This window comes from Syngnathus scovelli, chromosome 8 (genome assembly GCF_024217435.2).
Source record: "Syngnathus scovelli strain Florida chromosome 8, RoL_Ssco_1.2, whole genome shotgun sequence".
Lineage (NCBI taxonomy): Eukaryota > Metazoa > Chordata > Actinopteri > Syngnathiformes > Syngnathidae > Syngnathus > Syngnathus scovelli.
Window position 1 is genome coordinate 11,362,648 of NC_090854.1, and position 21,187 is coordinate 11,383,834.

The 21,187-nt window shown below is 42.9% G+C and overlaps 2 protein-coding genes across 3 annotated transcripts in view; one reads left to right on the forward strand and one right to left on the reverse strand.

The window, feature by feature from the left end:
* LOC125973986 (disco-interacting protein 2 homolog A) overlaps positions 1-4,546 on the forward strand; it is a 37,912-nt gene extending 33,366 nt beyond the window's left edge. The window contains exons 33-39 of one of the 2 annotated variants that reach the window (XM_049728729.2): positions 224-253; positions 1,493-1,554; positions 1,646-1,703; positions 1,780-1,854; positions 1,979-2,153; positions 2,726-2,849; positions 2,925-4,546. In XM_049728729.2, coding sequence (XP_049584686.1) covers positions 224-253; positions 1,493-1,554; positions 1,646-1,703; positions 1,780-1,854; positions 1,979-2,153; positions 2,726-2,849; positions 2,925-3,177 — 777 coding nt within the window. In that variant the 3' untranslated portion in view covers positions 3,178-4,546. The remainder of the gene's footprint in view (positions 1-223; positions 254-1,492; positions 1,555-1,645; positions 1,704-1,779; positions 1,855-1,978; positions 2,154-2,725; positions 2,850-2,924) is intronic. The other variant, XM_049728730.2, reaches the window with a different exon arrangement.
* A 116-nt stretch (positions 4,547-4,662) lies between these two features.
* sacs2 (sacsin molecular chaperone 2) lies at positions 4,663-20,888 on the reverse strand. Its single transcript, XM_049728726.2, has 9 exons — positions 20,453-20,888; positions 19,572-19,644; positions 19,327-19,373; positions 18,824-18,911; positions 18,288-18,399; positions 17,951-18,097; positions 16,425-17,856; positions 15,980-16,068; positions 4,663-15,912 (listed from the first exon to the last, which is right to left on the reverse strand). Exons 3-9 carry the CDS (start codon positions 19,353-19,355, stop codon positions 5,060-5,062), a joined length of 12,750 nt encoding a protein of 4,249 aa, XP_049584683.1. The 5' UTR covers positions 19,356-19,373; positions 19,572-19,644; positions 20,453-20,888; the 3' UTR covers positions 4,663-5,059.
* Positions 20,889-21,187: the final 299 nt, after the last annotated feature.

Sequence of the window (21,187 nt, forward strand, 5' to 3'; positions counted from 1 at the left end):
AGGACATTGTAAAAAAAAAAAAAAAAAAAATCTCAAGCACCATCCTGTAGATTGTACAAGTGTACCTAATGTTGTGACTGTGCCAATTTCCAAACGTGATTATTTTAGGTGCGTATTTCGTTTCCTATCTGGGTTCCTTCATTTTTGTGTGCGTGTATTGTGCTGGACTGTGCGTCCGTGTGTAAAGACATAAAATTGTCTTTTATTTTATGTGTCCCGTCAGCCCAACAGGTTAGGGAAACTGGTCGAGCAGGTACTGTGAGACAAGAGTGGTTGCTTGCTCTTTCGGGGGGCTGTTGCTGTTTTTCCATGTGTGTGTGTCTGTGTTTGTTTCTGCCTTCACGGTTTGTGTTGATTGCGAATTCAGCCCCATCTTGCCAAAAAGCTGTTTGCGGCCAGGTGTGCTATTGTCTCTGCATCTGCTGCCTCTCGGATGCTTTCATGCCGCCTGCGCTGCTTTACATTCGAGCAAGTAATCAGCGCATGCCTGACGAGGAGTTTCTTCTGCAAAAATTGTGCTGATCACACACGTGACACCAAGGCAAATGTAATGTTTGTAAATATTTGTTTGTTAATCGAAACTGGTGACTCTGTGGAACTTCACACATTACTTACATTTTTAAAAAAAAGTTACAATTCTGCTATAGTCGAATCTTAATGTTATGTTTTAAGTAACATCTGAACTTGTGATTTTTGATAACAATTTGCAAGTTCCCCATTAGCACCTTGCACACACTGGACTTTTTGGTTGATTATAATAACAAATGTTTGATATTTGTCTGATGGCTTTATTTGACAACTTTGCGTAATCTTTGGATAGGTGATGGCATGCTGGATAAAAAAGCTCAGCTTTATGCCAAGCTCCCTTCGTGTGTGTGTGTGTGCGTGTGCGCGTGTGTGTGTGTGCGTGCGTGCGTGGGTGGGTGCGTGCGTGCGTGTCACTCACCCTCATGGCTAGCTGGTGCTTTTGCATTAACACTTGGCGTAAGAACGACAACAAATCCAAAGTCAATATCAAAGTCACTGAATTTGGGTGTGAATGGTCTTGTTGCCACATTAAATTTATATATATATATATATATATATATATATATATATATATATATGGTTGGTCATTACTTGTATTCAATAGTTCTCATGTAGCCCTTGATGAGTGCAAGGAACCTTGTTAGGGGTCAAAATGGACCCCTTACACCTCACAATTAGGCAGTAGTGATTTCTCCCAATCAGCAGTTTGATAACAATAACAGTTAAAAAAAAAAACAACTGTTAAAAATACTGAAAGAGAAATATATCCGAATGAGAATATTTAAAAAATAATTAAACCTCTTAAAAGTTAAGTTATTAACTAGAAGAATGGGATAGCAGCGGTTATAAATGTCAAAGTCTAATCATTTAAATGGGTGCGCTTTAAAGTGTAAATTGCAAACCAGTAGGACGCGTTCACCTCGGCTGCAATGTCCCTCATTTGTGCGTCTTTGTTGTTTTTCAGGGCACATCCGGACCAGACCCCACAACGGTTTACGTAGACATGAGGGCTTTGCGACACGACAGGTGAGACGCGGCGGCCTTTTATTATATTGATGTATTATAAACGTGTCACGCAAATGCAGACGTGTCCTTTCTGTTTTGGGCTCTCATTCAGAGTTCGGCTGGTTGAGAGGGGGTCTCCACATAGTTTGCCCTTGATGGAGTCTGGCAAGGTACAGCGCCACAAAAAAAAAACCTAAACAATAATAACGTGCTTGAGAAGACTCAATCATCCTGCTGTGATTGCAGATACTTCCTGGAGTCAAGGTGATTATTGCCAACACAGAGACGAAAGGCCCCTTGGGAGATTCTCATCTCGGAGAGGTGAGCTGCAACATCACTATGGCGGGGGTACCAACGCTCAAACCAGATGGCTGCTGTAGTACCAAAACTGACGTCTGAGAGGTGGACTGATTAAAACTACAAAGAGTGTGCGTTTGTTTATCAGGTGTGGGTGAGCAGTCCTCACAATGCGACGGGCTACTACACTGTCTACGGGGAGGAAGCACTGCACGCGGACCACTTTAACACTAAGCTCAGCTTCGGTGACACACACACAGTGTGGGCAAGGACGGGCTACCTGGGCTTCCTGCGACGCACCGAACTGACCGATGCCAGCGGAGGTGAGAATGACCCACCCAATATCGGTGACTCTCAAACACTCTGCGCTGGGAAATTGCTCAATTTTACTTACTATAATTGGTTAACCAATTATTTATGATCTCTGTGTAATGCGATATCCCCAATTTATTCTCCCAACGTTGATATTTGAACAAGACCTTTATGATAATAAAATTCATAGATGTATGAAACCTGAGGTAGACCAAAAATTATTTCCATCATAAAGCAGAATTTAACAATTATAAATGTACAAAGAAATGCATATTTTTCCATGCCGGTATTTACAAACTGCTGTAGCAGCCTGACCAAATTGTCCTTCCAAAAATTAAACGCATCTTGTGCACAAATCTATTTTATTTATTATTTTGAATATATAAACAAATATGTATATTGACTTCACTTTACTATATCATCCATCAGTTTTTTTTCCATTTCCAAGTAATTTAATTATGACCTTATTATTGCACTTGCTAGTGTACTGTAATGACAAATCTGAGTTGCGTCGCTGCCATAGGAAAGGAACTCTCGTAATCATTTTTGTGTGCGTTTGTGTGTGTACCCGCACACGTCTCAGAACGCCATGACGCCCTCTACGTGGTGGGTTCTGTAGATGAGACCCTCGAGCTGAGGGGAATGAGGTACCACCCGATTGACATCGAGACCTCCGTCATCCGCTCCCATAAGAGCATAGCTGAATGGTGAGGCAAAAAAAATAATCTGTCCACATTTCCCCTTGTAATATGTACTAACTTGCTTGCCTGTTTTATGTGAAGCGCCGTGTTCACTTGGACCAACCTGCTTGTGGTGGTGGTGGAGCTGGAGGGCTCCGAGCAAGAGGCCCTGGACCTGGTGGCCCTGGTCACCAACGTGGTGCTGGAGGAGCATTACCTGATTGTCGGCGTGGTGGTGGTGGTCGACCCTGGCGTCATCCCCATCAACTCCAGAGGCGAGAAGCAACGCATGCACCTGCGAGACGGTTTCCTGGCCGACCAACTGGACCCCATATATGTGGCGTATAACATGTGAGGGCTCGGCCGTGGGACGTCATATTGACGTGTTGTTTGCTGCTGCAAACCGCGAGTGACATTGGTAGCGTTGCCATTTACATCTTCAGGACACAGAGTTGAGACTGTATCAACAGCGCCCCTGCAGGTTGCAGCCAGGTTGTGCACTCCATTTAAAACTTGTGATATAGTTTTGTGTGTTCCCTTTTTTATGTCAACTCAATGCAATACGACTGATTTAAAGAATGATGCGGTGATTATGCCTTAAGTGTTGTTTTTATCCCACATCTGCTTGAACCTATCATCCTTTTGGAATAGCCAGAAACGAGATTACAACGCTGCATTCGAGCTGTTAGGCAGAGCCACTCAACCAACATGCTGGAAAATATAACAAATGGAAACACTACACACAAAAAGTGTCAAATTTCAGGCTGAATCTCAAATATGCCATGACCTTACAGATTAAGTTCAATTGACTTTCTCTAACTGTCCCACTGATCAATCGTCAGTACTTTTTTATCCAACTCTATCAAGAAGCTGTCCATCGCTACGCCTTTCTGTGACTCATCTAGTCCCTGTTGCAAGCGCTGAAGTACCAAAAACTCTTCTTTGTGACCTATCTACGACGTCAAAAGTTAAACAGCATAATAAAGTTTAAATACCAATTCTAATTGAGAAAAAAAAATTAGTTAATCAGTTAGTTAATCAGTTTATGGCTGACAGACTTTTTGGATCAATTTTGCTGATCTGCGCCTTGTTAGAGTTATTGTGCAAAATCTACCCAACGAAAACAAGTTTTGAGAAGGTCAAGTTAAGTTCATCTGTAAAGGTTCGTGTGTTTTTTGGGTTAATTCTGAACTTTTTGCGGAGAGTGTACTTTGTCCATACTACTAACTTTGATAAATTATTTGATAAAGTTTATTGCGCAAATGGCAATTTGATGTAAAATGTTCACAGCCTTTGTTTTCGGTGCCATAACATTAAGTAATGATTGCATGTGCTTCCCCTCTTTGTCAGGATTCCCATGATTTTTTTTTGCTTCTTTGCCTCAAACAGGCCTTGAGCATGCTGCAAGTATGTACAGGTTTAACAAAAATGACTAATAGACGTGGGGCGACATAACAAAGACTGAATCTGCAAAATATGTGAAAATTGTCCCTCGCAAACAATCTGAGATGGACTCAAGATGGCGAGGAAAGGATACAAAGTGCATCTTTTTATAGGACAAATGAATAGGAAGCAAGCAAACTAGCAGAGGAGCGTTCTGCTGAGGTGACTGCGAGATGTCACGTGTTGTATAACGTGGAAATACATTTCCTCCAGTATACGGTAAGGTGTCATTATTTTCATAACAGGATTTCTTAATGAATAAAATAACAATTTTAACTTAACCTTGTTGTGGTTGAATACAGTCTTAAAGGACACTGGTCCACGTCTCACTTTGTGTTTAAAAAAAAAAAAAAACTAAGTGAGCACCTGTAATGACAAAAGATTTTTACCAGATGAAGGCAGTATTAATTACATTTATTATGTTGTATGTCTCATTATACTGTTAACATTTTGCCACATGAACAAGTGTGGTGGATTTGGGTTTTGCAAATATTGAATATTAGACTCCAAAACACATTTGTCAGATGGTCCATTAATTAAAGAAGTCGGCGAGGTAATTTTTTTTTTTTTTTTACAAGAATTACAATCTAGCTAAAAATCCGTTTAACTCAATAACATATAAATGTGACAGAAAATGGCAATGTGACAAAGACATATATATCATGACTGCAGTTATACAAAACAGTTGACTAATTCTGAGTGAGTTAACACTAGTAAATGGGATTGGTCCACCAAATTGGAAAACGTAAACAAAGGAAGGTGTAGAATATATGATGCATGTTCATTGTGGAGTTTTATTTCACATACGATTCCACAGCAGCCAGAAGCTCAGTTGCTGTGTTCAGTGCCGCAATCACATTGGCCGAACGGAAGCTTTCATTTGGAATCCGAGGGAAAGGATGGCGGTTGGGATATTGTGTCCTTTTAGCATCCACACCAAAAGCCCACAACTGGGCCACGTTGTGGGGCAGGTCGCTTAGCACGGCGTTGTAGTGTGAGACTTTTTCAGCCATGGCTGAAATTGTGCCATCAAGACACTGGCCGTTTGTTTTGTACTCGACAGCGATGAGGGACTTTTTCACAGCCTGGTGGACTTTGAACAGACACCACTCTGCACCCGTCTCAGTGCTTTCACTGTACGCGGCATTGAGGTCGCAGCGGGCCTGCCGACACCACCGTTGGGCCTCGCCTTTGTTTGGTCTCGGAATATTTTTGTTAAGCCCCCAAAAGTTGTAGGAATTGTATCGTAGGAGGATCCGTTCTCTGCCACTAGTGTGGTGCCTAGCCTCCTCATCCCATTGCTGGTAGAAGTGTTGGAATGTGACGTAAGTTCTTGTTTTCACATAATTGGCAGCCGTCAAAACATAGTGGCAATGACGGTTTTTGCTCGGGTGCCATTTGAGGTACAGTCGTTTGCCGTGTTTTATCTGCTCCTCCTCTGTAAGATTCCGGATCATGGGCAAACTTTGCTCAATTTCCTCTACTGCTTCGTCAAAAGTTACCGGTAAACGATTTGAGGACGAGGGATGTGTTGAGTGGTGGTATGTCGCTACTTGCAAATTCATATCGGTGGCTTCGCTGGGTTCATCGAACTCTGGCTGTGGGTCGTCGGATTTAAACCGGTACAGGTCGACAATGCTGACTTCAATGATCTCGTCGTCTTCGCCAGTTCTTATTTTGTACCTCTGTGAGTAAGGTCCGGATTGTGGAGGTAGTACTTCCACAATGACTGCATAAATGTACTTGTCGTCAATGTGGTAAGCGACACACTCTCCTTCTTCAAAGTTGTTCAAGACGTTCATGTCTAAGGAATCGTGCCACTCTTCTGAAATCTCTCCTTTCGGGGCCTGCTGGCTGGCGAGAAAACCTTTGGCATCAACACTGTCGGGGATCCCATTCTTGGACAGAGTGTCACGGACATCTTGCAGGTTGTCGCACAGGAGGAGCTGGCCGAGGACCAGGAGGTGCTCTGATGAAATTCTGTTTCCTAACAAAGAGTTGATTACCGACGTCAAAATCATATTCACCCCATTTAAGGTTTTTGGGAGCATGTCGTCATTGTGTTTGATGTAAAAGATGTAACCTCTTTGAACTTTTTGGGAAAAAACGTCGGTCTCGCATTCCGTGTTCTTCAGAGCTCGGTCTTTCAGCCACAGCTCCTTCTTCAGGCTCGTGCAACACACAATCTGAATGCTGCCGAAGATATTCTTACAAATGTCCTCAGCCTCCTCTTGGGTTGTTTTTCCTTTTGACTTCTCTCTCATAAGACATATCAGTCCGTGTGTGAATGCACTCGACGTCAGGTGTTTGTCAAACCAGCCACGAAACTCGCAGGCCTGATTAAGCTCACAAAGTTGCATGTGCGATTCCACCGCTTTTTCATCTGTGACCTCTGACAACTTTTTAGGTTGGAGCCTTTGGGGCAGCAATTGCAGCAGTCGACAATGCTCGTAGATGTCGGTGCCCAAATGACATGTACTGAGATTGTCAAGCAAAAGGAAGTCTTCCTCCAGTGATGCTTCCAACCGTTGGGGGTCAATCGCCGTGTCGTTGAAGTACAATGCATGTGATGGGTAGAGTTTTCCATTTAGAGCTGGCAGGTACAACGTCTTTACAGTGTCCATCGATTGGTTGGGCTTCTTTAGAAGTATCAGAAACAACTGCTCCACAGCTCGTTCAGCCGATTTTTTTTGGTTATGGTTCAAACGACTTTTCGCACTGGAATCAGCGTTGACTGCTGCCAGAACATTACAGTACTGCACTATTGTTGGTTCCTCCTTCACACCAACCTTCCTGAAGAATGGCCAAAACCCAAAGTCATTTGTAGGAATTTTGTACAAATATGGCCTAAAGTCAGGTTCATAGGGGAGGGAAAGGGCAACAATTTCCGGTCTCACCACTTTTGTATCGTTTTCGACCAACACGAGCGGGACACCATTCAGTGATCGGATGTCAAAGTTGATGTTTTGCAAGTAGCCATAGCAACATCGAAAGACAGTTGCACGGGTTTTGATCTGAGCGTCTGTTTCACAAGGTGACTGGCAGATATTTAACATGTTTCTGGTTACACAATTTGCAGGCGGTTGTCCATGAGCTCCTGCCTTTGTGATATTTTCCAGGTCTGACGTTGACAAAATTATTGGTAGCTGTATGATTGGCATTGAAGACCAAATCAGTTCTTGTTTTGTGTCATACCGATCAACTAAAGAGCCGTTGATTTGAACAGTGGCGGTCTCTGGGGCAAATGGCAAATGATAATCACACAGTTCTGTTTTTACTTTGACAGGAAAAATGAACTTGATGTTGGTTATGCTGTCCAGCAATGTTTTCTCAACTCTTGCAAGCCTCAAAGCCTCTTTGAGAACTAGGATGGATTTCTCTCGCAGCTCCTGAGAGTAACCCTGTGTCTCAGCTTTCGACTCTATGCACTCTGCAAAGCGTACGATCTCGGCTTTGGACACAACGTGCTTCATTCCAAGATCCTTGAGTAGCTGCCGTGCTGCTTCATTACGGGATTCGTTTCCTTGGCACAACTCGGCCAAAGTACTCTCAGGCACAAATCTTTCTTGAGGTAACATTGCCTTATACAAGGCAACTCTGTCATCAAAGAAGTATGAGACTAGTACCATTTGTCCCTCAGCGTTGACAATCATTGGTACCACCTTCAGCTGGGAAATTATGGTGGACTTGTGCTGACCGTGATCAAGATTTTCCAGTGAGAGTAACAGTTTGAGGCACTGAAGCTTTTGATGCTCCGAGAGACTATCCACGTCAGGCAGAATGATCCTCATGAAATATTGCAGCTCATTCAAGATCTCAATCTTCAAACTTTGAGACAGACTGTTGTTCTCAGGATTGTTTTTGAGTAAAATGCTCTTGGCAGATTTCAACAAGTCAGGGAATCGAGTCAGTGACAGTCTCATGTCGAGAATGTAAACCACCTTATGGCCATCGATCCTCACTCGATTGCCGTGTATTGTTTCAAATAGTGGCAGCGACCGGAGCTTGTTCTGAAACTCCGGACAATTTATGGTCTGACCGGCCTGCAGGAAAGTTTGAAGTTCTCTCATGTCATCCGAAGAAAGCTGGTCAAATTCTGAGCGGCTTATACTCACGACTTGGCTCAGTACAGAACTTTTGTCATCCACATTCATTAGTTCGGGTAGCAGAAGTGAAAATTTGCTACGGTCAACATCGATAAAAAAGGAAAGGTCAAGCTTCATGAAACCGAGTTTGAACAGGATTTTCATTATGTAATTCTCCGGTCTGAATAAAATGACACTGGGCATGTCTTTCATTTTTAGAAGGAGGTGCTTGTTTGATCTTGGGCACACAACAACTAAAATGCAGAAGTCACCCAAGAGGTCCTTCACAGTTTGTAATGAGCAATGTTGATTGTCGCTTGAACTTTCAGTTTCCATGTTGCTTAACAGGAACTTCCACAGCAATTTCAGCCAGGCCAGCATTTTCTTCCCTGGAACAAAAAGACCTCGTTGTGGGTCAAGCTTACACTTGTCGAGATTCTGTTCAATCAAGCCCTTCAACCATGGGAAAGCATCAGGAACCGTCAACTTGCTGGCAAGGCTCAGGGCTTTTAGCACCTCCAGAAACTCATGGTTTGTCTTATAATGTACAAAATTGTGCTCGTAGCCAGAGAACAGACTGCTGTACGGGGAGATCTTCTTTGGTGATGTGTTGTCAAACACCCTCAAAATCTCATCTGCTGTGAGGAGAAGAGGAAGCCCGTTGAGAAGAGAAAGATTCTCATCGACGATCGTTTCCTGGCGGATATCGCTTAGGCAGAAACGAAGGAGCTCTGTGCATCTTTCCGGATTAAGGATCAGCGTGTCTTTCACAGGCAGTGGTAACTCCTTGCTTGTTTGCTTTGGATTATGAACAGACTTTGATCTCAAGAAGGTCCGCACATTTGAAGGGTTTGCATCTTGTACGGGAATGCCAGCAGTTCTGAAACCGTCCCATATCCTCTTCATTTCACTGAAGAACGGAACCAAAGCCATGCCAAGGTCCCTCAAAATTTCATTTAGTATCGCCTTAGTGGAGGATTCCAAGTAGGGTACAGTCGTTGGTGTGGTTTCTCTTACATGCGTCCACTTGATAGAATATTCAGTGAGAGAGGGAAGTCTGGGAGTCTCTCCTAAAGCTGGTGCCCCCGCGACCCGACCCTGGATAAGCGGAAGATGATGGTTGGGTGGATGGACAGTTACTTGTTCTGTGCACTGCAACACTGGAATGACATCAAGGCCTCGTTTGCTAATTGATCTGTACACCTCATGTATCATTTCATGCCATTCCTGACTAACATCTTCAGACACTGTCGGCCAGAAACACAAGTATGACTCTGAAAAACATGCCTTCATTTTGTCACGACTAACTGTCTTCACTAAAATGGTTTGGCTGATGTAATGAAGGAGATCTGCATACAGTGGCGCAATGACATTGTTTTTCAAAGATTCATTCCAATCTGTTTTCAGACTCGCTGCATCTTCTTTCCAAAGGTTTTTCCTGGCAGAATCGACCTCAAAGTCTCCGTTGATGTGCACCGGTAGACCAGTGGTGCCTGGCAGAGGAAGTAAACAAAAGGCTCCTCCTTTGAAATCATTGTGCGGTCCTCTTGGGCTCATACGTGCCGCGACTGTTGCCCGTGCATATTTTCCTTCTCCATCAGAGGACTGCAATGTACTAATTTGCTCAGCAATTACCCATTTACTTTGTCTTTTGTTTGAGGTTGAAATCATTGTTTCATAAATTGCCTTGCATGGGACTGAAACTCCAGCATTTTGAAGGGACCTCACGCCAGCCTCTTGTTCTCTTTGCGGTGTATTCTTTTCAACTGCATAGATTGTTTGGAATTCCTTTGAACGAGCATCGATTTTATGGAGCTCAACTCTGCGGATATTTTTCAGAAACAGAATGAGCCCTTCAGGGTCCGCGGCGAGGGCATCACACAGCTCTTTCAAGTCCTCCTCAGTCACTTCCTGATGTGATATTTTCGAGACCCCTGCCATGGAAGGAGTCCTTAGAGGACACCGAATCATGGTTCCGCCTTTTAGAGGAAATTTGTCTGGAAGATAGGAATTGTAAACATCTTTGAACGTTTCCTTGAGCTCGTCATCAAAATTATAGCCAATGCCCTGACGCACATGCTCATTTTGGCTTTCGATGTAATATTCATTGGGATCGAAAATGCCTAGGAAGTGATCTCCAGTGAGGATTGACGGGCAATCAGTCAGATGATAGACAGAATTGAATCCAAGTCCATATTTTCCAATTTTCCCTGGATGGTGGCGCTTTCCTCCAGTTCCCAGCTGCTGAATGCCAGCCAGGTCAGCATTTGAAAACACCCTGTTGTTGAAGACGCACAGCGCTGGGCCCTGTAGCTTGTTCCATTTCTCTCCAAAGGTTTTTTCAGTGCCATGCTGTCGTCTGTCCAAAACAAAATGAATTTCCGTAGCCTCTGCATCATCGGCATTTTGGATGAGCTCTTTGAGGATATCTTTCTTTGCTGGATAGGCCGAAATGATGTTTTTAATTCGAACAGTGAGTTCCTCTTTCTGCGCAAATGGAAAAGAATGTTGTGAGGGATATTGAGAGTTATTGAGGGATACTGCCTTGTTATCCAGAGTGTGATGTCTGGTAGTTTTGATTCCAAAATGGAGTGCCATTTCACGTGGGATATGTTTGTGGCAGAGCGTAATATCCGTGGTAACTGGCATCCATGGGCTGTCATTAAAAAAGAGCTGTTTGGCAGGTACCAAAACGCCATTTTCATTGGGTATGAGACAATCGCTTGTGGTCTTCTCGTTGGCATAGTAAATGCCTTGTTGTAAAATTGTAAGACAAATCTTGAGATCATTCTTTGGCAAGGGTTTGTCTCCATGTTTCGAATGAACTTCCTGAAGCACAGTAAGAAATTGATGGAGAGTGAATGTATCTGCAACACCAACACTCTCCCAGAGATTGCGCAAACGGGCAAAGGCAGGAGGAAGTACGTGGAGATAGGGCTTTGCATCAAATTGCCCTTTGACAGCCACACGGTTCACGTTGACAAAAGTATTGCCATCAAAAATGAATGGAAATGAATTAGCCCTCTCAGAAATGAATGCTGATGCCTTTGACATATAGAGGTATCTATCCAGAAATGTGTAGCATTCATTGACAATCGCGTGAAGCTTGGATTTGTCGGTGGTTTGTGATTGCTTCTGTGCTTTCTGCAGCTGCTGGAGCACCATTTCAGGTACTGGGGTGTCACGGATCCCTAGTATTTGTAGGATAGGATCGTCAACATGTATGTTCAGGCCAGAATGATCCAGCACGGGTTGTGTTTTGTTAACGAGCAGTGAGCATTTTTCATTGAAAATATCAACTGGCCTTTTTAGGACTGAATTTGGACCACAGTGGTGAAATGCTGGGAGAAATGGGATCGTTCTTAAAGTTTGCCAGTGGCAGGAGTCTTTGTCATTCATGTGATCCTTGATGAGTTCAAGAAGGCACTTCAAACGACCGTATGCTTTTTTTTGGTCAGTCTTCCAAAATGTTTGGATTGTTTCTGCTTTCTCAACAATAGCCTCCAGTGGAAGATGGTCGTTTGCCATTCCAAGCTGCAGCAGACGTTGAATCCTCCTTGGGAAGCGGAAATCAGTCTCTGTGCCTCCAAGCAATCTCCCCTGTTCGTTTTCAAAAAGACAAGACAGTTTGCCTGATGGATTCACAAGTTTCTTGATATGCTGGAGGCGTCCATCCATTGTAGGGATGCATGGATACTTGATCAATAGATGGTCAATTTCCTTTGAGTTAAGGTCAATGGCATGTAACAAAAGAGTATCTCTACTCTCAGTGTCCAGGGTGGCAAGGTTCTTAAATACCACATCTTGATAAAACCTCTCCCACTTCCATGTTTTCTCCTGCAAAACGTTCTGAAGGCCACTCTGGTTAAAGCTATTTCTCAACCAGAGTGGAAGAGAAACGACACAGTTTGGTTCTTTGATATGTTTTTGACAGACCCGCATTACAAGTTTGTGGATCTTTTGATCTTCTTCGATACTTTCATGTAAAAATATGGCACCGTTCACCGAACACCATTTTTTGCCATCACAGAAGACCTCTGGAGCAATTTGCTTCTGGGTGATGGTGGCGTAAAAGCCATCAACCAAAGGTTTGAATGTGTTGTTGACTTTTTCCCTATCAGGCCAGAAGGTGTGATAAGAGTACCTTTTCAGTTGGCCGTTTTTCCACATGTCCTTTAATACCAAAAGTGCTGTAACATATGCGGTCACGGTGGGATCCTGAAGAAGAGCTTTGTTCCAGGCAGACTTCACCCCACTTTCCCAGAGACCTTTACGATTACTTGTTACCGCAAATGTTCCATTCAGATTGACTGGAAGTCCTGTGTGAATGGCAAGTGGGAGGAAGCAAAATGCCTGACCATCTAGTTTGGTTTCCGGTGCGGAAAACGTTCCGCTTCCTGGATCTTTTTGCAAAGGCACGGCGATTCCTCCAATCGGCAAGGAGAACTTGACTTGCTTGTCCTGTTGGAGGGCCATTTTTAAAGACTCCTTTGTCCCAAAGCAGTTGTGCACCAGCCAAGCCTGACTTTGCTTTCTACCAGATTTCTCACTGCTTAGTTGGACAATGTAGACGGTACAGCAGTCGATAACGTTTTTGCAATCCTCACCACGTTCCAGCAATTTATTTTCAGCTTTAATCTGCACTGACCGACGACTCTTGTCGGGAATTTGTATTGCACTCAGAGTAGTTTTGGTGACAGTGAGGACGGTTTGTATTTCCTCATCTCTTGGAGGAGTCGCTGCATGGTTTGAGATGTTTTGCAAAGACAACGTGTTAATGTGCTTCAGGAACAGGATATGTGTTTGAGAATAGTTTGTGAACTCTTGCTGAAAAGAGACAATACTGTGCTCGTCATAGACTTTGGTGCTTATCTCGGACTCGCGTGCCTCTTCCTTGGTTCGGAAAGGAAGTTTGATGAGGGTACCTTCATAAGGCTGTGGAGGACCATATGCGCTGAAAGTACAGTCAAAAATGTTTTCATATGGTCCAAACTGACCAGGGAAACAACGGAACTGTTGTTTATGAGAGAGGTCCAGCTTGATTCCAGGATTTGATTTGTTTCTGATGATCTTTTTCAGGTGAGTCACATTTGGATCAAGTATAAGGAGTTTGTTTCCACTTAGGATTGAAGGAATATCTGTCACATGATACACAGTGTTGAATCCTAGTCCGAACTTGCCAATCTTTCCCACCTTGTGTTCTTTTGAAGCAGAGCCCACTCTCACAATATTTTCCCAATCCTCATCTGTGAATGTCTCATTATTGAATGACCAAAGGCAAGGGCCCTGACAAAGGGCCATGCCGGGATCTATGAGATGTTCAGGGGGACTCTTGTGTACTCTGAAATCCACCAAGAATTTGCAAGCGTCTGCTCCGGCATCTTCTGCATTTTGAATGAGCTCTTTGAAGAGATCGCCTTCTTCATCATACTCTTTGAGAATGTTTTTGATCCTCATTGTGATGGGCTCAGATTGTCCACACTGCTCAATCCCGATAAGCTCGGGATCGAGGATGTGCGTACTAAGGAACTGGATGTTGAACCATTCAGCAGCAGCTTTTGGAATCTCCTCGTGTAGGACATGCACTTGATCTTTGCTGTATTGAATCCCCTCCAAACTTTTTTTGCTCAAATCACAGAAAGCAGCCGTCGAGAGTGGTTTAAGGGTACGCTGACCCTCTTGTGTGATAACTGGCACTGGGATGTCCTCCTGAATCACTATCTTTTCCTTCCATATCCATTTGATAATTTCTATAGAGACTTTAATCTCAGAGGGCCTTGCAGTTGGCGTCTCTCTTAATTCAATGCTTTTCATGATTGAATGGAGAATGTCAACAATGTCACGCTGTGAAAGCAATGATCTCAGACCAAAGTTCTTCAGGAGCATCTTGTATGGTAGGAACTCCTTGGGTAATTTCCTCACCCACGAGCTCAAATCTAGATTGTCTGGGTAGTCTATAACCAAATCCTGTGGGGAAACAAACTGGCCACCGCACCACAGCCAAGACTCGTTTTGATCAATTAAAGCTGCAAAGTCAGAAATGTGATCTTGCATGTGTTGGTAAATACTGTGCAACCTCCTTTTGAAATCTCCATTTGTGTCGGGATCATCCATTTTGTCTGTATCTCCAATCAAGACAAACAAATTGTTTCTCACTTTCTCTGGTGGGGGCAGGCTTTTGAGACCAAGTTTGTGGCTGCCTCTGTCACTCAGGCTTCCAATGAGAGGCATGACACGACCGACAATATTCTCAAACTGAGAGTGCCTTATTTCGTGAGGGTAGAAGAGTGAAATCTTGCCTGTGCTGTTACTAGGATTAGCACATGGAATCCATTTCAGCATTTTAAGGCTGTTAAGCTGCTCATCAGAAAACCTATCCAGGAGACTGTGAGCATCGAGCATGGTTAAGAGCGCCTGAGCTCTGCTGAAAGTCTGCGGGTTAGCTTGCTGCTTGCTGATCAGCTCAGCAGCGTGCAGTAAGTGCTCAGGGGGCACATCCGCTTCTCTGTTTATCATACCAAGATGTGTTAGGGTCTCGAGCATCTGGGCTGTTTTCACGTATGGAGAAGGGGGGAAGAAATCTCTGTCAAAAAGCATTTGGGAATTTTGAAGTCCTGGATGAAGGAAGTGTGAGGCCTTTTTTAGCACTCCGTTGACTTCCATGAAACTCAATTCTTTACAGCTGTGTTTTAAGTTCTCATTTTGGGAGAAAAGGATACTGCCGTGTTGTAAAATCCAAGTCATGATCTTTTCAGTGTCCTTTTTGCTGCATGCTTTGACTTTAATGTTATCAATCAGAAGAAGAGCTGCTTGAGCTGTGTCCAAAAGATTAACGTTGAGCAAATGCAAGAGTCTGCGATCAGTTTCAGTTTTACATTGGAGTATTGATTCAGGCATCGGTAGATCCATGGGTAGGTTTGGGTGGCAACCTAAAAGCACGGCTTTTTTGGAGTGTGCTGGGAGAGGCACCCCTTTAGTATTTTCAAACAGAGGCACCTTAGAGAGGAGATCCTTCTCGTAATTTGAGAGCGAATCCAGACCCGAGAGGTATCCCTTCAATTCTTCTCGAGTGCCGGGACATGTGGTCTGGAGTTCTTTGATGAGATGCGGATACTCGACATTCATCAAGATAGTCATAACACTTCTTGGAGATGGACACAGCACAAAAGAATCAAGGTCATCATGCTTGAGCCATTCATTTCCCCTCACCACTGTACCACCAACATTTTTCACCAACTCAGCTATTTTATCCGGCAAGCTGATCTGCCTCCTTTGGTGAAAAACAAGCCTTGTCTTTGGATTCAGTTTAGCGAGTAATACAGACTGATTGGAAGAGAGCGGGTCCACGGGTATCAGTGGAATGTCAATGAAATTGCTTAACTCTGTAAAGTGAATGTTGAGAAACCTCCAGAATTCTTGGAGCCAATCCAAAGGGGGATGCAGATGATTGTTGACGTCCCAGCTCACGAGTGCTGCGTTCAAGTCCTTCCAGTCCTCGGGCAAATACCTTCTGGTGTACTGTGCCACCTGATCTGCATCAATGTTCTTTATCTGGAATAAATCTGTGGAAGGACAACAAAAATATAAATATAGACATTGGAAAGATGAAAATAAGATTAAATGTCTTACTTTCACAAGCCAGTTGCTTCAAGTGAGCAGTGGAGTCCGGGCTCAAATTATCCGGGATGAAGAGGTGTTTGCAAAATGGCAGCAAGGTTCTGCAGAGAATAGAGAATTTTTGTTCGCTACGGTATTCATGTAGAACAAATGGACTTGTCATCATATCTCACATTACGGTAAAGAAAATTTGATGCAATGTATTTTCACACCACAGCAAACTACAAACTATCCAAGCGAATGCAAATTATTATTTTTCTACTGCCGTGCAGGCATTTACTGACTCATGAAGGATCGACAATGGAGAATGACCAATTTTTCTATTTTAAATATTTTATTTTATATTTTGCGTTCTTAGCTGCCTTATTAATTAATCTCCCATTCATACTATGAACATTTGAGAAAAACAGCCATAACTAACGAGGCAGCAAGGATCCGAAGCGTAGTCTTGAATTACCTTGGAAATTCCTTGCTGTCAATCAAGGCAGTGTCCTCCTCTTTGTTTGTGAAAGCTCTAAAAGAGCCATCACTGAGTGGGAGAAGCGCAAGATTCTGGAGATCCCTGAATTTTCCATCACTCAGAATATACTCCAGGAGACAGAGTTTGTCATCTCTGGATAGATTCCGCATGTCGACGCGATGGAGGACCTCCCTGAGGAATGCTGGAGTGGAATATGTTAGGCTGCTGGCAAGTGGGTGAATCATTTTTATGGCTCTCGCTACATTGCATGGAAGCGTAACAAAATTCTCTCCACAGGAAAGCAACGTTCTTCCAATGGCAGCCAGTGTGTCAGGGCTCATTGGGTCAGTACAGGTGAGCACTGCTTCTAACGGACCGATGAACTCTCTTTCATCTCTGGCGAGCGAGAGCACAGCCACATTTTCTTGGAACAACTGCAGAAGGACATCTACGGCGATGGCATACCATTTGTCCTTGTCTTGAATCTGATCGAGATCCGGCCACAGATCATACACAGAAGACACGGGGAGAATTGCCTTTTGAGCGAGTGTGACGGCGTCTTGAATGATCAGGCGGTATGCTTGTGGCAGCACCTCCTTCATCAGCAATTCATTCCATATGGCGTGTTCGTCGTGTTGCTGATCTTCCTCCTGCCATTTGATGTGTCTCCTGTTGTCTGTGAGCCCAAAGCAGGCGTTGATGTGGACCGGCAGTCCTGTCTTGTTGCCTTCGTTGTTGGGTAGCGGGAGAAAGCAGCTCAGACGGCTCCTACTGGCGGCCCTCGTCTCACCCCAAGGGAACGCCAAGTCAACTTGTGGGAGAAAGCTCAACTTTTGTGCAAGGCTGTCCAACTCTGTCACATTTCCTTCCTTCATGGTACATGTCGTCACAAGCCACTTTGTTTCTTTGCACTGCTCGGATTTGATGGTCAGTACTTTGAGTCTGGTGGAACCCTCGATGACCGTCTCGTCTTGGGTTTCCAAAATGACTTTGGTGAAGGCTGACGACTTGACTTCAAGTCTTGTGCTCACAAAGCCATGGACGTCAATGTGCATCAAGGTCACCGTGGTGACATTTTTCAAAAACAGCAGGCTCAATTCTGCATCAGCGATGAAGCTATCAAAAAGCATGACAACCTTATCCGTGTTGTACAAATTATCTGAGATGTCCGATGCCTCCGCACGCAAAGGGAATCTGAAAATTGTCCCGTCAAAGTGCTGGTCTTCTGCAATGACTTTGGACCAATCTTGTCCGCTGAGGAGAGTAACGATGTCTCGGAATGGTTGGAACTGATCGCCAGTATTCATCAGAGCTTCTTGGTGCTCGGCATCATCCAGCGACCAACGGAAACCGCCTTGCCTCTCTCCAAATATTTTTTCTTGTGGATCCAAAATGCCAAGGTAGCCAGAGCTGAATATACTTGGAACATCTGTTCATGTGAACAAAGATATGCTCCTTTGTCAATAAACTTGCCACAAAATTGTCACCTAGATACTGTGCAGAACATTTGAGAAGGGCATTACCTGTTATGTGGTAAACGGAGTTGAAACCAATGCCAAACCTCCCGACTGTGGTGGGGTCATTGCGCTTGACGCTCCTCCCAACAGCCTGAATTCCTTCCCAGTCTTCATCATTAAATGGTGCATTGTTGTAGCTGTACAGGGCAGGCCCTTTACAGAAATAACAACTGATTTTTCAGTAAACAATGACATATTTGGTAAAAGGCCTGTGCCTGAAAGTCTCTATGTAAACTCTGGAGTTTTGTTAGGCCCATTTAGAGAGTCAAATGGAGAAAAATCTACAATAGCGTCATACAAAGTGTGAACCGCCGTGACCCGAGAGCATCTTCAGCATGGTTACCTTGAAATTGTCCCAGACCGTCTGTCCAAAGATTTTTAGTTCCGTAGCTTCTTTCATCATGAATAAAAGTCACATTGGTGGCTTGAGCATCATCTGCATTTTGAATTAGCTCCTAGTTAAATAAATAAATAAATAAATAAATAAATAAATAAATAAATAAATAAATAAATAAATAAATAAATAAATAAGCAAACACATCAGTGAAACCTCACATATAGTATCTCAATTATGCAGGCATTCAAATTATTGTGCAATTTATGTTTATCTCAGATTATGCAAAATAGTCAACACAATGAAAAACGACAGAAATCTGGCATAAATGGAAGGTTTGCAAAAAAAATTCATCATTTTGCGGTTTGTTTAAACTTCATCAAATTATTCTCTTATCGGTTGAGGACCAAGTTTGAAAAAAAAAGCGCTGCATTCCATTTGCGTTGACGATTTAGGAAAATATGAGAACATGTCTTTTGCATAATGGAAAAAAAGTCATCCATTGTTTGTTTCTAATAATGTCATTAGATCAATTGAATACCCACCTTCAAAATTTGTCCACCATCTGGATACCGACGTAAGATGTCTTTCAGATAGTCAATGAAGGGTGGCGCTGTGGCCCCGAAGGAAGTCCTTCACCGAACAGAATAAGAATCAAATCAGACATCCAGGGGGGAAATGTCTGCCCCAGGAATTGCAGAAGACTTTTGCCTCCCTATAATTCGTTCACAGGACCCACATTTGGGGAGTTGCCCTGTCTCATGTAAACAGCCAATGCTCATCAAGAGAGTTTTGCATGTTACAGCACATACCTCAAAGGCTCCCGAAATCAAGATTTTTTTTTTTTAATACAATTCACAAAAAATGGAAATGTGTTCTTCCCCATTTGAAGTGTCAAGTAAACATGTGGTCCCTGTCGAACATTGTGTGAAAATTTATCTTCAATATACTTATATTTAAAAAAAAATACTACTAATAAGTCTTCATTTCAAGTAGAGCAGCACAGGAAAGGCATCAGCACAAACCTGAGTCGTGCTCAAGCACTTACCGTGTTTTTTTCTTGGCGCTCATACTCATCCTCCTTTGAGTGGGTATCTGTAAGAAAGGCAGAGTATTGTGTTGGAGAAACTTGGAAACTTTTGTGGTGTGGGAAATGGTTATGGAAAGGGGAGAAGCAGGAAGAATGATAACAGAGGAAACGGAAATAATAACAGGGAAGTAGTGTCGCTGTCTTCAGTGAAGGCATGAAGGTGCACAAGAGGGAAACGTTGAATAAATGCATTGTAGACTCACCCACGAATCAAAGTTTTCACTCCATTGCCATCAAGCAAAAGCTTTGCAGAATTTCATGAAATGAATGAGGTGTCTGAAAATTTAAAAGAAGACAGGGAGGCTCAAAAGCTTTACTTATTTGTTCATTTGATGACGTTTACACTTTTATTTTTATTTTTATTACAATTCAGTGCAGTCAAAATTCAAATTCAACAATTGTATTTTTAACACGTTAAAGCGGTTCGGATAATGATGAATGGGTAACTTGAACAAACAAGTCACGTGATTTCACAAGCAACCCATGTAGTACTCCAGGTACCCACGGGTAGCGCTGTTATGCCAGAATGAACGTTCCCATTTCAAGAGAAACGAAACTCGTACTTTGGCAAATGGGACAGATAAACACCCGGAGCAAACAATCACACATTCTAATAAGAAGAATCTTTGCTGAGCATTAAAGGAATAATAAATCGTCACAGTTCTTCAACACTGAGCTAGGTTGTATCTTGTGGTACGTTATTCCTCCGTCATTATAGAAATTAGATTGTTGCACCCGTGTGAATTATTTTCCGACCCCACGCAAAAAATATGGGAAAATTGTCATTTTTGTTTGTGCTGGTCTGTGCCAAAAAACTAATCTAAATGAGAAAATGTCCAGTTCACGGTTAAAGTATAAAAACTATGGTACACAACATGTTTTATAAATCTTGAAATTGAGTGGCCTACAACTCGACGTTGACTTTTTCTATAAATATTGCCTTTTAATGGTTATAGTTAGGATAAAATGGAATGCGGCTAGAACATTTCATTAAATTTTAATTTTCTGTTAAATTTCCGCTGTCATTTCTAATAATTAATGTCATAATGATAGTTTGAAGAAGAAACAATACTGTAGTCATTACCTCAGTCGTGCTCTTTTTCCTGATTGATAATCTGATGCTTTTCTCGCTGCTGTTGTGGCAGAATGGAGGAACACGTCTTTATTCCAAAACTGTCTGCCAAAAACTGTGGCTAGAGACAATTAAACAAAGCTACAAAGAAAGCAAGACATGCTGCTTCTGTGGTCCGCAACTCTTGTCTTTTTTTGGGTCCGCTACGCTGTCATATTTAAAGGCTCCTGGAGTAGTGACGCAGTACTGGCTGTTTTGTTCCAGCCTCCTTTTCACGAGCCGGCTAAGTTTCGTTTTCTGGATTATCTAAGTTTCGTTTTCTGTATTATCTATCTATCTATCTATCTATCTATCTATCTATCTATCTATCTATCTATCTATCTATCTATCTATCTATCTATCTATCTATCTATCTATCTATCTATCTATCTATCCATCCATCCATCCATCCATCCATCCATCCATCCATCCATCCATCCATCCATCCATCCATCCATCTATCTATCTATCTATCTATCTATCTATCTATCTCTCTCTCTCTCTCTCTCTCTCTCTCTCTCTCTCTCTCTCTCTCTCTCTCTCTCTCTCTCTCTCTCTCTCTCTTTCTCTCTCTCTGTCTGTCTATCCGTCTGTCCGTCCGTCCGTCTGCTTACTTTCAGTCAGCTAACTTTCGTTTTATGCAAAAACAAAACCGTTGTGTATGGAAATGACAAAGACTTTGCGAGATCAAGCAAGCTACACATTGAT